Genomic DNA, 14799 nt, shown 5'->3' on the forward strand with positions numbered 1-14799 from the left:
GTCTTTTCGGGATTTACTTCTAACCCTATCGCTTTACTTGCTTCAACTAGAATTTCCGCGTTTTCTCTAATCGTTTGTGGATTTTCTTCTAGCATAGTCATCCGCATAGACAAGCAGCTGATGTAACCCATTCAACTCCAAACCCTGTCTATTACCCTGAACTTTCCTAATTGCATATTCTAGAGCAAAGTTAAAAAGTAAAGGTGATAGTGCATCTCCCTGCTTTAGCCCGCAGTGAATTGGAAAAGCATCAGATAGAAACTGGCCTATACGGACTCTGCTGTAAGTTTCACTAGACACATTTTAATTAATCGAACTAGTTTCTTGGGAATACCAAATTCAATAAGAATATTATATAAAACTTCTCTCTTAACCGAGTCATACCCCTTTTTGAAATCTATGAATAACTGATGTACTGTACCCATATAAGCCCGAAGTACTGTCAATAATCGATATAATCGAATACTCTTGATAGTTTATACTACCGTCGATTAGTACATACTTCGTAGTAGTAGCAGTAGTATCAGGTTTATGCATACAAAACGAAGTATATACTTCTACTTGAAGTATCTTCTACAGTCAAAGCAAAAGGTAATATTACAACTTTATGCATTCAACCCATTGAGCTTCGTGACTGTATATACTAAACTGTGCTAATGTTAATCAGATGTTTTAGTGTATCATTTTTAATAGTTTTCGTTTACAGTAATATTCCCACATTGCCAGTAACTGTGCCTATTCTATCTGAACACTTCGACATACGAGTATATGAAGAGTTGGAGAATTATTTGTTCTGAAGCTACGCTGTATGCAAACCTGTTGGTTGATACATAATCAGCAATGTTTTAAGTTGTAAAATTGTTGTTCTTCATAGAAATAACTATATTGGGATTATTTATTTTGAAAGAAATCTTTTGGTGCCTATATTTTCCAAGTGTAGGCCTACTCTAATTTTCCTTTGAACATAAAAATTGAGATATTTTCGTTGCAAGGCCTTCTACTCTAACAGTGACCTTTCGCCTGTTCAGGCGTTACAAAATAACAGTTCGTACAAACATACAGAAGTGAAATAAAACTAACGTTTTTCACTGTAAAATGTTTATTATTTAAAAGTTATAGTAATTGTCTTTTATGTGTATATGCAGGAAAGAACAAAAAAGAAATAAGGTAGTGATGCAGTGGGTGTGTGGACTCACGGATCAGGAATGTGATGGCAGAACTCCACGAAGCGGAAGACGATAGGCTGAAAATTGAGTATTGGTATGGAAGAGTGCTCGCGAAGCGTACAACAGTTCATTGAGCGGAAATTGGGCCAATGAATGGAAAAGAGGTCATTGAAAGGAAAGTTAATCAGTCTGTCGATAAACAGTGGATTAAGAATTATACCCTTTTTCTCGATTCGCTTCACGCACCATCATGGTTTACCCTTGTGCAGCGTGCGTCTCAATTTGCCGCCTCCATTCACATGCCAAATACATTTTCTTCTGTTAAGAGTAACGACCACTAAGTATAGGTTAGTCTAGACCGATTAATGTGTACGAGTTTGGAATACAATGGGCCGTACGAATGTGAGATTTGATTCTGACATCTTAGTTCGGCAAGGGATACAAGGAAAATCGTAAAGTATTTGTTTTAAAGTTTGTTTCCGTTTCTTTGGGCTCTAGCGACGAGAAAATCACCTTCAATAAGTTTTGAAATACTATCAATCATAAGCGCATTTTAGGTCATTTAGAGCCAGATGTCATTATTAATGTGTTACAATGAACTTACTCGGGAGGAATTTAAACACACAATAAATATGACAAATGCCTGGTATTATTCGGTTGAGAAGCTTTTATCATCCAGTCTGCTGTCAAAAAATCTGAAAGTTGGAATTTATGAAACAGTTATATTACCGGTTGTTCTTTATGATTGTGAAACTTGGACTCTCACTTTGAGAGAGGAATATAGGTTAAGGGTGTTTGAGAATAAAGTGCTTTGGGGTTAAGAGGGATGAAGTTACAGGAGAATGGAGAAAGTTACACAACACAGAACTGTACACATTGTATTCTTCACCTGACATAATTAGGAACATTAAATCCAGACGTTTGAGATGGGCAGGGCATGTAGCACGTATGGGCGAATCCAGAGATGCATATAAAGTGTTAGTTGGGAGGCCGGAGGGAAAAAGACCTTTAGGGAGGCCGAGACGTAGATGGGAAGATAATATTAAATGGATTTGAGGGAGGTGGGATATGATGATAGAGAATGGATTAATCTTGCTCAGGATAGGGACCAATGGCGGGCTTATGTGAGGGCGGCAATGAACCTCCGGGTTCCTTAAAAGCCAGTAAGTAAGTAAGTACAATGAACTTTCGGTCCTAGAATTTAAAAGATTTTGCTTATACGCGGTTAAATTGGAGAATTAAGAAGGTTAATGATTTTTCTTTGTTCTTATGGCTAGAAGGATATCTACAGAATGAGTCACAAGTATGGCTACTAGAGATGAACAAAACTGTCGCTCTCGCTCGCTGTGTTCGTTGCATTTGTCTTTCGAGTCTCATCTCGTGACTCTCGTGCTCTTAGAGTCTTGCTCATCATTCTCGAAATAGCATTTTGTCGGCGTGTAAAGATTTCGTAACTTTGAATAACATACATCATTGAAATAAATAACATTAGGCTTATATATATATATATATATATATATATTTAATTGAAACAAAACAAAACAGTATCATAGTTATCAAAATGCTCTGGTTCTGTTATCTGATATTACTTATGTTATATAAATAAATAAATGAATAAAAAGCCACCAGCGTGGCTCGATCGGTTAAGGCGCTTGCCTGCAGGTCTGAAGTTGCGCTCGGGCGCGGGTTCAATCCCCGCTTGGGCTGATTACCTCGTTGGGTTTTTCCGAGGTTTTTCCCAACCGTAAGGTGAATGCCAGGTAATCTATGGCGAATCCTCGGCCTCATCTCGCCAAATACCATCTCGCTATCACCAATCTCATCGACGCTAAGTAACCTAGTAGTTGATACAGCGTCGTTAAATAACCAACTTAAAAAAAAAATAAAATAAAATTCTCAAATAAATTTGTATTTCTAAGAAACATAAAACATAACGTTAAATAAAGCGTTAATATTCTTTTACTTGAAATTGTACACTTGATCTCAAACATACGAAAAAAATTCTTAGCCTTTTAATAAGGGCCTAGTAATTAAATAAAGACTGGGGAACGGATTATTATACACTGAAAGGTAGAGATGATGTTTCAAATAGACTACTTGATTGTTTATGCATATATAACAGTTGCTAAAACAGATAAAAGTTCAGTCTGGCATAAACTGTGATGATTCAAGGCTGCTTGAACGTTCCAGAGTTGACCATTCCCGAAGTCTTGATTGCTTGATTCACTCACAAGCATTCAACGACGTCGTAGGCAATATTGTCGTGCGGGTTTTCGACTTTGCGGGCGCTGTTAGTCTTGATTTCTCGATCGTTGTTCAACTCTAATGGCTATACGTTTGATCGCCACGTGTGATGACCATAGATAGGTAGGAAGTTCGTTGAGTACAGCGAGGAAAATTGATTTTTTTTATTTTATTTTATTGGGTTATTTTACTACGCTGTATCAACATCTAGGTTATTTAGCGTCTGAATGATATGAAGGTGATAATTCCGGTGAAATGAATCCGGGGTGCAGCACCGAAAGTTACCCAGCATCTGATCCTATTGCGTTGAGGGAAAACCCCGGAAAAAACCTCAACCAAGGTAACTTGCCCCGACCAGGATTCGAACCCGGGCCACCTGGTTTCACAGCCAGACGTGCTGATCGTTACTCCACAGGTGTGGACATGAAAATTGATGTCACCCGCGCCTCGCCCAGCTTCCGCTCGCTACAGACGATACACAGTACACATAAACAAGGCATAGTATCATTCTGTGGAGCCGTGTACAGTCGTGAATAGTTTGAAGAATATTGTTAACTGATATTTTTAGGTTCTGAACAAAGTGAGCTAGTCTGTTATTGTATTATTTACGTAATGTTAATATTACACATGATTCCAAAAAAGTAAACTCATCTGTTATTAATAATTATGCAAACAGGAGTGTGTAACACGTTTATTTTTTCCCGGATTATTCTTCGTTAAATGTTGACGTCTCGAGTTGCTATGCATTTAGTTGCGTTACAGTCCAAGTTCAACATCGGAATTACGATACGAACTTCCTAGCTACCATTACAATAGAAATTAAACATTTTCTTGAAAACAATTATGGGTTTAATATTATGTGCCACATACGAGATACACTATTAGATTCACAAAGTTGTTGTTCACCTGATGATGGTAAGACATACTGTATCATATTTCAGATTTACTCCAGTAACGTCTTGTGACGTAGAACGAATATTTTCTGAGTATAAATGTTGTTTTTTGTTTCTGAACATAAAAGGAGTATTTCTTTTGATAAAATGAAAATGTCCATTGTTATTTGTTATAATGAGGCTAGAATCATAATTGTCTACTTTGTATGTTATTTTTATAGGTATGGGTAAATTGTTTTAGACTGGGAGTTACGAAGTTTATAATTACAAATTCTTGTTTTTTATGTTATTCGTTTATTATTTTCTTGTTCTAAGGCCGTGGACGATTGAAGCAAAAGTTTGTTTACCACTCTGCTGTACATGTTTATCGTTCTGGTATATTGACATTGAGAGTTGCGCTACTAGCTTTCATTCGGTAGAGATATATAGTCCAAGCTCACACAACTTAACACAGCAGAGTTTAAGTAAAGATTTTTATTTTTGTGTGATTTTTCAAAATACGGTACAATTTAAATTTGGAAAAATTGTAATGATTCATATTATTTTGGACTACATGAGATGAAATTTTGTACAGAGTTTATTTATACACAGCATGATGTATGTAAAAATTTTCAAAGATATATCTCGATCGGTAAAGAAAATTAAAATTTCACCTAAACGTAGGTCTATCTTTAAAATACTCAAAAAAAAATTTGTGCCAATACTGAAAACGTAGGCCTATATTAATATTTGGATCAATCACGTCGAAGAACATCTGACGACGTAGTTTCATCAAAATCAGAGCGGCCCTAATTTTTCGCGTCAAACAGGTGTCTTCCAACCATAGTGCGTCGTTCATATCCCGACATGATACGCATTCCTACCAGTCCTTTCCATCCAGTCATTGCCCAAGCTGTGACTGATCCACATCATAAACGCGTCTCTTTTCGATCGCTGGTAAAATTCATGTTCAGGGAATAATGAGTTAAGTAGTAAGATATCGCTTCAATCGAAAAGTGTTGGGAATAAATTTGAATAAGGAACAAAAAAAAAAAGTTTCCTTCCCAGGCAGGATTCGAACCACGAAAGTCTTAGTTACCAGTCTATCGTGCTCTGGAGTGAACAAGGCTCTGAAATCAGCTACAAGGGTCGGTCCGGTTTTTTTTTTGCCACTGCTGTAGCTACACTTTTTCCCTATGTATTACAGATATAATTGGATCACAAAGTGCCAGGTATTTCAATACAGTAATTTTATAAAATCCGAAGTTTGTTTTTCTCGGATGGGATGTAATTGTTAAAAAGGTGTGTTAAGGGGAGAGGATGGTATTTTTTGGTGAAAAATGAGTAAATTAAAAAAAAAATTCTTTAATATACTCTATGATATGTGTGGAATGCTAGCATAACGTTTTGTGGATATTTGTGCCCTTATCGGATGTTGAGTCGCCATTTTTAAACTTCCTGCGTTATGAATTTTTAAATCACTCGCCCACTTTTATTGTTGTTTCCGGTAAATTAAATTTTCAAAAAAAAAAATTTCTTCAAAATATCCTTTGATATGTGTGGAATGCATTGCATAACATTTTGTGGGTATTTGTGCCCTTATCGGATGTTGAGACGTCATTTTTAAACTTCCTGCGCTATGGATTTTTAAATCACACGCCCGCTTTTATCGATTTCCAGTAACTTTATTTTTTTTTTTGCTACATTGCCAGACAAAAATGGATATAATTTCTGAACTATTAAAGATACATGCATGAAATTTAGAACACACATTCTTTAGACTATTAGGAAACGTTTCTCTGTAACAGAATTTTGTTAATTGATTTCATTTTAAAAATACGTCCGTTTGTTTGCAAGAAAGGAAATCAGAAAATTGTTATTAAATTTTAATTGTTTGTTTTACAAACGTAGGGACTAATATCAGAATTCTGTTACAGACAGTTTGTAGAACATGCTTTTACAAATACATTGCGAAAAACTGTTTGAATCTATCTATAAAAACGGTTTAGATATATCGGTTTTAGTACAATCCTGCATTGGGTTTTCTTTTTTCAAATTTGGGCCCCAAAATAATTTTTTTTTTCTTCGAAATATTTTTATTTTGAGTTGCCACAGCTATGAGCTCTCTACATACAAAAAAAATAATATTTTACACCAAATAGGAAGAAAGTTTTAAAAAATACCATCCTCTTTTCTTAAGGAAAAAGTGCCTGTAGTTAAAATGTTATTTCATTATGCATTTATCTGAAATACAAATGATTTCTGAAATACAATTGACGTTCTCTGAAATACAGTTGACTCAACTGATATACAAATGATGCTTTCTGAAGTACATTTGATTTATTTGATATACAAATGATGCATTCTGAAATACATCTGGAAAAGGCGTTTAGTTTTACCATTTTCTGCTGTAGACCTGCTCATAATCTTCCCTACTCAGCCGCTGGGTAATGGGTATTTCATTAACGCTGATTCCGTTACATCGACTGTTTTTGGACATTCCTGATGAGCTGCGTCTAAATTTAGAGATTTGCAAAGGAACCGACAGTGATTACCATAAGCGTATACAAACAAACGGGCTGTGAACGAAGTGCTGGGACTCCGGTATTTAATTTTACAAACGTATTGATCTGTTAGTTATTTGAAGTGGCGTATACACGACTTTTCTCCCCGTTGCCATTGGTTTATGTAAGCGTATTCATTGAGCTGCAACACCAGTTCGCACAGGATTCGACTAGTTTTTAATTCAATTGACAGAGTGACAAAGAAGCCGGGGGTAACGTCTGTCCAAGTTGCAATTCGTCATAATTCCACTACATTCAACTCTGTTTTGCATCTTCGTAGCTCTGGTGAAGACATTTGGATATGCCTATCAAACTGCAATTCATAAACTTTCTCCTCGCTCTAGGTATTCATTCATCAATGCTACCTGTGTATGGATGCTTCTCCATAGCCCGGACGGAGTTTACCGTAAACAAATATTAGAGTTTTTTACCCGAAAAAGGCAGTACAGAATATTTAAAAGGAACTAACATCAGTGTCCACGACCTTCGCTGGATTCGAACCCATCATTTAAGCTGTGATAATCTGTGTGTATCCCACAGTTGACATTTAATTTGATTATTACACTTTTACTACGTCATACTACTTTTGACCAATGAAACGGTGCGGAACAACGTGTTTCAATATGGAATTATAGGATGGGGTAGCTCATTTAAATCCAATTTTAATCCACTTTATTTATTACAGAAGAAAATAATTATCTATTTTCCATCTCAAAATTTGTTTCTAGACTTTAATGTACTTAACGAAAGACAAATTCATTATATTGTATTAATAAAATTCATACATAAAAATCGAAATAATTTTGAATTGTATTCTCATAGTTATGAAACAAAAGGTATCAATTCTTTAAGATTGTTTGAACCAAAATGCAACACTGTTACAGTATTTAATCATAGTAGTAATTTAGGCCCAAGAATATATAACAAATTTATATTTAAATATCCTAATATTGTCAATTCTAATAGTTCTAGTATCAAATTTAAAAAGTTATGTTTGGATTTTATAAAAATTGAAAAATTGTAAATTTAAATGTATATACTATAATTGCACAGTAGACATAAGACAAATTGTATTGTATAAATTATTAATTTCAATTCAGGAATCCGCCCCTGAGCACGAGTTCTACTCTTTCAGGGGCGAGCTAAAGTTTTTCTGTATATTTTATATTTTATGTTACAATTATTAGCAAAAAAAATAAATAAATAAACCATTCATGGCTGTTATCCTACAAATTTTATCACTTCCCTTTGCTTTTATCACCTCTCTAGCATTTGTTTCTTTCTTGTCAACATTGTACTTTCAATAATTGTACCTTTTAATTGATTCATGTTTATTTCGTCATCCTTAATTAAAATTTTTCTATCATTTACCTTATTTATATTATTTAGGTTTTGTTATAGCCTCTGCTCTATGAGATGATAGTCACTTATTAAAGATTGTTTAATGTATATTGATAATTGAAGTGAAATGCAACTGTTTTAATAAAAATAAAACTGAATGAACAAAGCCTTCTTGACTAGTAATCGTTCATAGAGTTCGATGAAGATTGTATAGTTGGCACAACTGGTAACAAGAGAACAGCTCATCATAACACACTACTGCCCTCTAGAAGAATATTTGTAATGATGAGAAGGTACAATAATACATTTTCAAGACAGTTTACTAAGTCAATATCTTTATATATAATTTGAACTGGTAATGGAAATTACGGGAAAACGGGTGAACAGATTTTAATGAATGACCCGTCATTTTGAAGCTTGGCATCCAGGGATTTTCAGAAAAATAGTAGCTTTCAGTGAAGCGTTAGGTTTCCTATATAATTTTCCTATTTTCCAAAATCCATCTTTCGTCAGTTTTGAGAACGAATTGCATTTCAGAATAAAACAAAACACATTACAATAAACAATAGGCTATTACACGAAGGCCATGACCTGCAGGATTGCTGACACATTTAGAGCTCAAATTCAATTATTGGTTATTAAAAACTTCAAGACTTACTAAAAATAATTTACAGTTCTGATTCTGCTGTGTATAATGTTCGGAGTACAGCTGGTATTGAATATTAAAATCTACAAACCTTGAGCTAGTTTGATGACATTATTACTATTAGAAATTAAATATTATTATAGTTAATGTCATGATATGACTATTTTTCATTAATTATAGATATTAATGCTATATTGATGGTATGAAAGTAAAACGTTTTGGGATTATGTAAGTAGATGTAGAGAATATCTTAAATTAGATCTTCATTTCTATAATTTATTCAGTGGCGGATATATAACTACAAAACTTACGTAAGATAATAATATTGTTATCAAAAATCAAATATTTTTGTAGTTATTAATCAAGTGGGGTTGGGTCTTTTTCATTTACTTAATGGCGGTGTGGTGTAGATATTTATATGAGTCATTCTCTTCAGTATTGGCTTGAGAGAGCACAAACATTATAGTTCCTAAGGTAAGACCAAAAGGTATTACTTATTGATAAAATAAGAGACCTAGAAAAATTTCTAATCTTCCGATCATTTAAGCAAGATCTCTTAGCAGGATAAAATGATTTTACCCTCTACATTTCAAGCTCTACATGCAGCAGCTATACCAAGATGCAATGTCTATTGTTCGAAAGCATAGCAAACCTGACATTTTTTTTATAACTTTCGCCTACAATCTACAATGACCTGAAATAGCTATTGCTTTACTTCCACATGAAAAACCCAATGATCGTCCTGACATTGTTACTTGGGTTTTCGTGTTGAAACTCGAAAACTGAAGGTGGATTAGATCCAAGAAAAAGTATTTGGCACAGAAAACCATTCAGAGGGAATATGTTTCATTATTATGGAAGCAAATAACTTCCAAAATGTCTGGTATTTTTCATTGAAAATAAATCAGAAAAAATTTTATTTGAACGTCTAATGAACTTAGTTTGCAGCATTTGCTGCACAAGCCACTAGTTTTATTGTATTAGAGTACTTTATTTCTTCTAAACAGCTTGTTACGAATCCTTCAAATAAGCCTCGGAATGGGACTGATTCTTTGGCACGACCACAGCAAAGGAAACTGCACGCATTGTATTCTTCACCTGACATAATTAGGAACATTAAATCCAGACGTTTGAGATGGGCAGGGCATGTAGCACGTATGGGCGAATCCAGAAATGCATATAGAGTGTTAGTTGGGAGGCCGGAGGGAAAAAGACCTTTGGGGAGGCCGAGACTAAATGGGGAAGATAATATTAAAATGGATTTGAGGGAGGTGGGATATGATGATAGAGAATGGATTAATCTTGCTCAGGATAGGGACCAATGGCGGGCATATGTGAGGGCGGCAATGAACCTCCGGGTTCCTTAAAAGCAAGTAAGTAAGTAAACTTTATATACTTTTTTCTAATCGTGTAATAGTCAATTAAATCCCACTCGAGTTTTGATTTTCTCTAGATAGATCAAAACCTCTACTGAGATTACTGTTGACTTTACTTTATTGGGTTATTTTACGACGCTGTATCAACATCTAGGTTATTTAGCGTCTGAATGATATGAAGGTGATAATGCCGGTGAAATGAGTCCGGGGTCCAGCACCGAAAGTTACCCAGCAAAATTACTGTTGATAAACTATTACATTCTCGTAGGTACCTATTAATTATAGAGAGTAAGTGTTGTGATAAAAGTTTATTTCGGGATTTTCATGGAAATACATTTTCCAACATATCTGATAACCAGACATCGGATTCTAGGGCAAATGCCTATTTTGTTTCTTTAGGAGAAAAGTAAAAATAATTATTAATATTTGTGTTTCATGGAAATTGAAAGGTATTCAAAGAGTTTTATAGTGCCCTAAAATGCCCTAAAACGGTTATTATAGCCTAATTTGTTAATATTCGCCTAAAAATGCCTAACTCACTGTAAAGTTTCGCATTTTACTCTTACTTTTTATAATTTATACATGCATTCACTGCGAAATTAAGGCATTTAAAAAGTGGAAAGTTTGCTTCACACCGGCCATGAAACCATTGATAAAGGAAACAAAATGTTTTGAATCTCACGACACTCGCAATAGATTTCACCGAATTTAACATGTTTGGAGGCATAAATGCCGACAAAGAACCAACCTTAGTTTTGAAGCAGGCAACAATCACAACATGTGCTGCTACCGATTCAGAGATATACTATACTATAAAAATGACTGTTTTCGGTCTGAAACCGATTAGCTGTACTGGCCTTCAGAGTGTCATAAAATCACAATTTCTGGTGGTGTACTGTGCAGATAATTATAATAAAGTCTGGGCATGGAACTGAATTTCAATAACTTAAAATGAGTAATCTTGATATCAATAATCATTATTTCATTAGTTTCAATATATTAAATTTGTGCAGCTCTGTTTATAAATATAATATAGTATTATTTTTTAATGTTTAAACATATTTTTTTGTGCGTATTTTAGTGTATAACTAAAAATTTCAGTGAAAGAAATAAGTATGATACCTTGATGTGCCTAAAATGCCTATTTTCATTAAAATAGAGCCTAATTTTACAAATTCTGAGCTTATTTTAGGCGCCTAAAATTGCAATTTTTAGTGCCTAAAAATCCGATGTCTACTGATAACCTAAACGTGGTTTTCGTTGTGCCGTGTGTCCGTATCTCCGTCTGTGTTTACGGAACAGTATTTTAATAAAGAAATCGGTGTCATGTAAATGACTCACGCTTTCTGATTTTATATTTTACGTAGTAACTAATAAGACTTCTACTATACGTAAGCTCGTGCCAAAAGAATTATATACAACCATTTTTTAACATAGGCTATTGTCTTTCTCTTTATCAATTCACAAGCTTCTAATCACATTTTAATAGTAACATAAGAATGATCATTTCGGTTCAGAAACAAGAGTACTCTAGGCTCTTTACCTCTTTTCCTTTCAGGTGAAAGCAGTAATACGAAAATGATATTGATATGACTTTGAATGGAAGTCAACTGTATTCTAAATGATTATTTCGAAAGGTTCACTACTTTATGGATGCCAAACATGGTCGACAACAAACAGACAGACGAATGCGCTAGAAATATGCCAAAGGAAAATGGAACGAAAGATATTGGGAATAACTATGAGAGACAGAATTTCCAATGATTCGCTGTCCCAAATGGCATCAACAACAAACGTCACACAAAGAGCAAACAAATTGAAGTGGAAGTGGGGAGGCCACATCGCGCGGATGAAAGACGAAAGATGGACATACAGAGCCACCATGTGGGACCCGCGCACAGGAGACCGGCACAGAGGCAGACCAAGGAAGAGGTGGGCAGACTTCTACACAACACAAGCAGGCCAGCAATGGTCCAGAATAGCAAGAAGCAGGGGAACATGGAGAACAATTGGAAGTCGACTACAAACGAAGACAGTGCCAGCCACAAACAACATCCCAAGTTGACTCAGTGAAAGTGCATTCAATATAATAAAAGTGTTAGTGAAATCAAATTAATCAAAGTGACAGCGAAATCAACTCCAACCAGACAAAGAAACACTAGACACAACCTAACGCGGAGTAGCTCACCGCGTTAGTGAAACAGAGCTACCCTCTAGCAGGAGGCCCTTGCCCTTCAAGGGACACATTAAGCTATTATTATTATTATTATTATTATTATTATTATTATTATTATTATTTCCAAAGGTTATTAAATGCTTCTCAAATTCTGCTTAATTCTAGAAATAATGTGATCTATTTCTAATAATTGTAACTGTCCTATTCTAAATTAATCTCAACAAGTGAATTATCTCAGAATAATAATAGACCAACACGTACTGTACATTTGGGATAAACATGCGCTTTCTCTTTGCATTAGATTAAGAAAAAATTCACTGTTTTGCTATCCTACGAAATTACTTGACTATCCATACTTCACGACTGATTTACCTCGCAGTAGTACAAGCTACAGACGTGGACAAATTACTAGACTAAAACATTTTTCTTGGAAACATAATATAATTCGTCATATCAACTATCAGTTTAATTCACAGAGTCTCTATTGTTGTAAATACGATTGTTTACATATTCTAGTATATTTTTCCAACGATTAAGTATATTTTGTCTGGCTGTGTTGGTACAACTGGTATTTTAATTATATACTGCAGAAGATATTCAACAGTCTGTTCTCCCATGGCCTGCAAGAAGACCGGACATGAACGAAATTGAAAATCTGTGATCTATAATGAAGAAGAAAGTGAACAAAAACAGGCTTACAACAAAACATGGACTGATTTAAGCACTATCTGGTATCTGGCTAAATGATGCTGATATTCAAAGAAAGCGTCAAACTTTGGTTTCCAGCATCCCTGACAAAATCATCGTGTTAATAAAGAATAAGGGAATGTTCACAAAATATTAGTAACCTCTAGACTCAATTTTCTGTTCATTATGTCTGTGCAAAATACATTTTTGTTCATTATTTCTGCCGATAAATACAGCTTTGTTGCACATATATTTAATTTAGTCTAATGATTTGTCCACGTATGTATATTACAATATGTTATTATAGGTTAGGGTTGTGGTTTTAGTACTTCTCTCATGGCAGTAACATTACTACAGAAGATAATTATAAAAATATGTCTTAATAAGCCTTTTGATTATCCCTCAGAACTAGTGTTTTATGAATTTATCAAATGTATAACAATGGAAGTTGTGCATTTCTATAAATTGAATTGGACTATTGATAGTGATTGCTCACCGCTACCTTTGCTACCCTACTGGCTATAACACCTGATAAAGTAATCGTTTTTCGTAGTAGCCACCGACGTAGCCTAATGGTAGCTGACAGCATATGTATTACGTTGGAATCCCTTTTGAGCTGATTATTCTTTCCACTGTAAGGTAAATGTCAGGTAATTCCATGACAATCCACGGACTTATTTTTCTATCACCAATTCCACTGACGCTAGATAACCTTGCAATTGATTTAGCCTTGTTAAATAACTGATTTATGAAAATCCTAGTCACGAATGTTGTTTGAGCAAGGGGTGTATAACACAGAAATATTATTAATGGATTGTCGGAAATTTTACAGAGGAGTAATGACAGTTTTCTTTCTTTACAGGAATTCTACGAACACACGGAAATACTATGGAAAGATAGAGGGGTTCAAGCTTGTTTTGAACGGTCAAATGAATACCAGCTAATCGACTGCGCAAAATAGTAAGTACACTGTTTGTTGTAATTTGTAGCGCATGTGTAAAACATCTCCATTTTTTGTATTTACTTATGCTTTATATTTATGCAGATGTTTTATGAGTATGGAACAGATTTTTAGATGCTAAAAAAAAGAGATCAAAGATTTTATAAAATCCAATTTAGGACTTTTAGGAGTTTATATAAAATTAACATTTAATACTTTTAATTTAGTAAATTTCTATTTTATGTGGAATTTATGTACAAAAAACTGGTGCTGACAATGAGTACTATGAACTGAAGACTCAGATTATACAGGATGCGGCAGAGGAAACGTATTTTTTGATCGGCTAGTACTTGGCAAAGAGGAGGGTTGGGGATTTCCGCCGCTTGCTAGTAGACAGCTTCGATTATGCAGTTTCAGTAGCCATGGTGCCGTGGACCTTGGAGTATCGATTGTTTGTCTCTGAAACAAAGTCCGTAATTTCCATCCGGTTTTGGAGATATCCATTGGCCGCCTCGCTCACCTGACTATGATTATTTGTTGGGTAAAAACGTAATACGGCGAACTCTAAGCTCCGCCCACGACCCCTTTCCACTTTTCCCCTACAAGCTCACCACACACTCTACGTGATAGGCTAGTGTTGTGTCGAATGCACATTTCATGTGGGTGGGGATAACTTCCCCTACTGGCGTTCGCCGTATTACGTTTTCGCCATTTTTTTTTTTTGTGGTGTTACCTCAAATCAAAGATCTACATAAATAAACCCCACAGCATTCAGGAACTGAAAGAT

The 14799-nt window shown here is 34.8% G+C and overlaps 1 protein-coding gene across 1 annotated transcript in view; it reads left to right on the forward strand.

Annotated features, from left to right (window-relative positions):
- Galphas (G protein alpha s subunit) overlaps window positions 1-14799 on the forward strand; it is a 251751-nt gene that overhangs the window by 161446 nt on the left and 75506 nt on the right. The window contains exon 5 of the mRNA XM_069826965.1: window positions 13935-14032. Within this exon, the coding sequence (XP_069683066.1) occupies window positions 13935-14032 (98 nt within the window). The remainder of the gene's footprint in view (window positions 1-13934; window positions 14033-14799) is intronic.

This window comes from Periplaneta americana, chromosome 5 (genome assembly GCF_040183065.1).
Source record: "Periplaneta americana isolate PAMFEO1 chromosome 5, P.americana_PAMFEO1_priV1, whole genome shotgun sequence".
Taxonomy (NCBI): Eukaryota; Metazoa; Arthropoda; class Insecta; order Blattodea; family Blattidae; genus Periplaneta; species Periplaneta americana.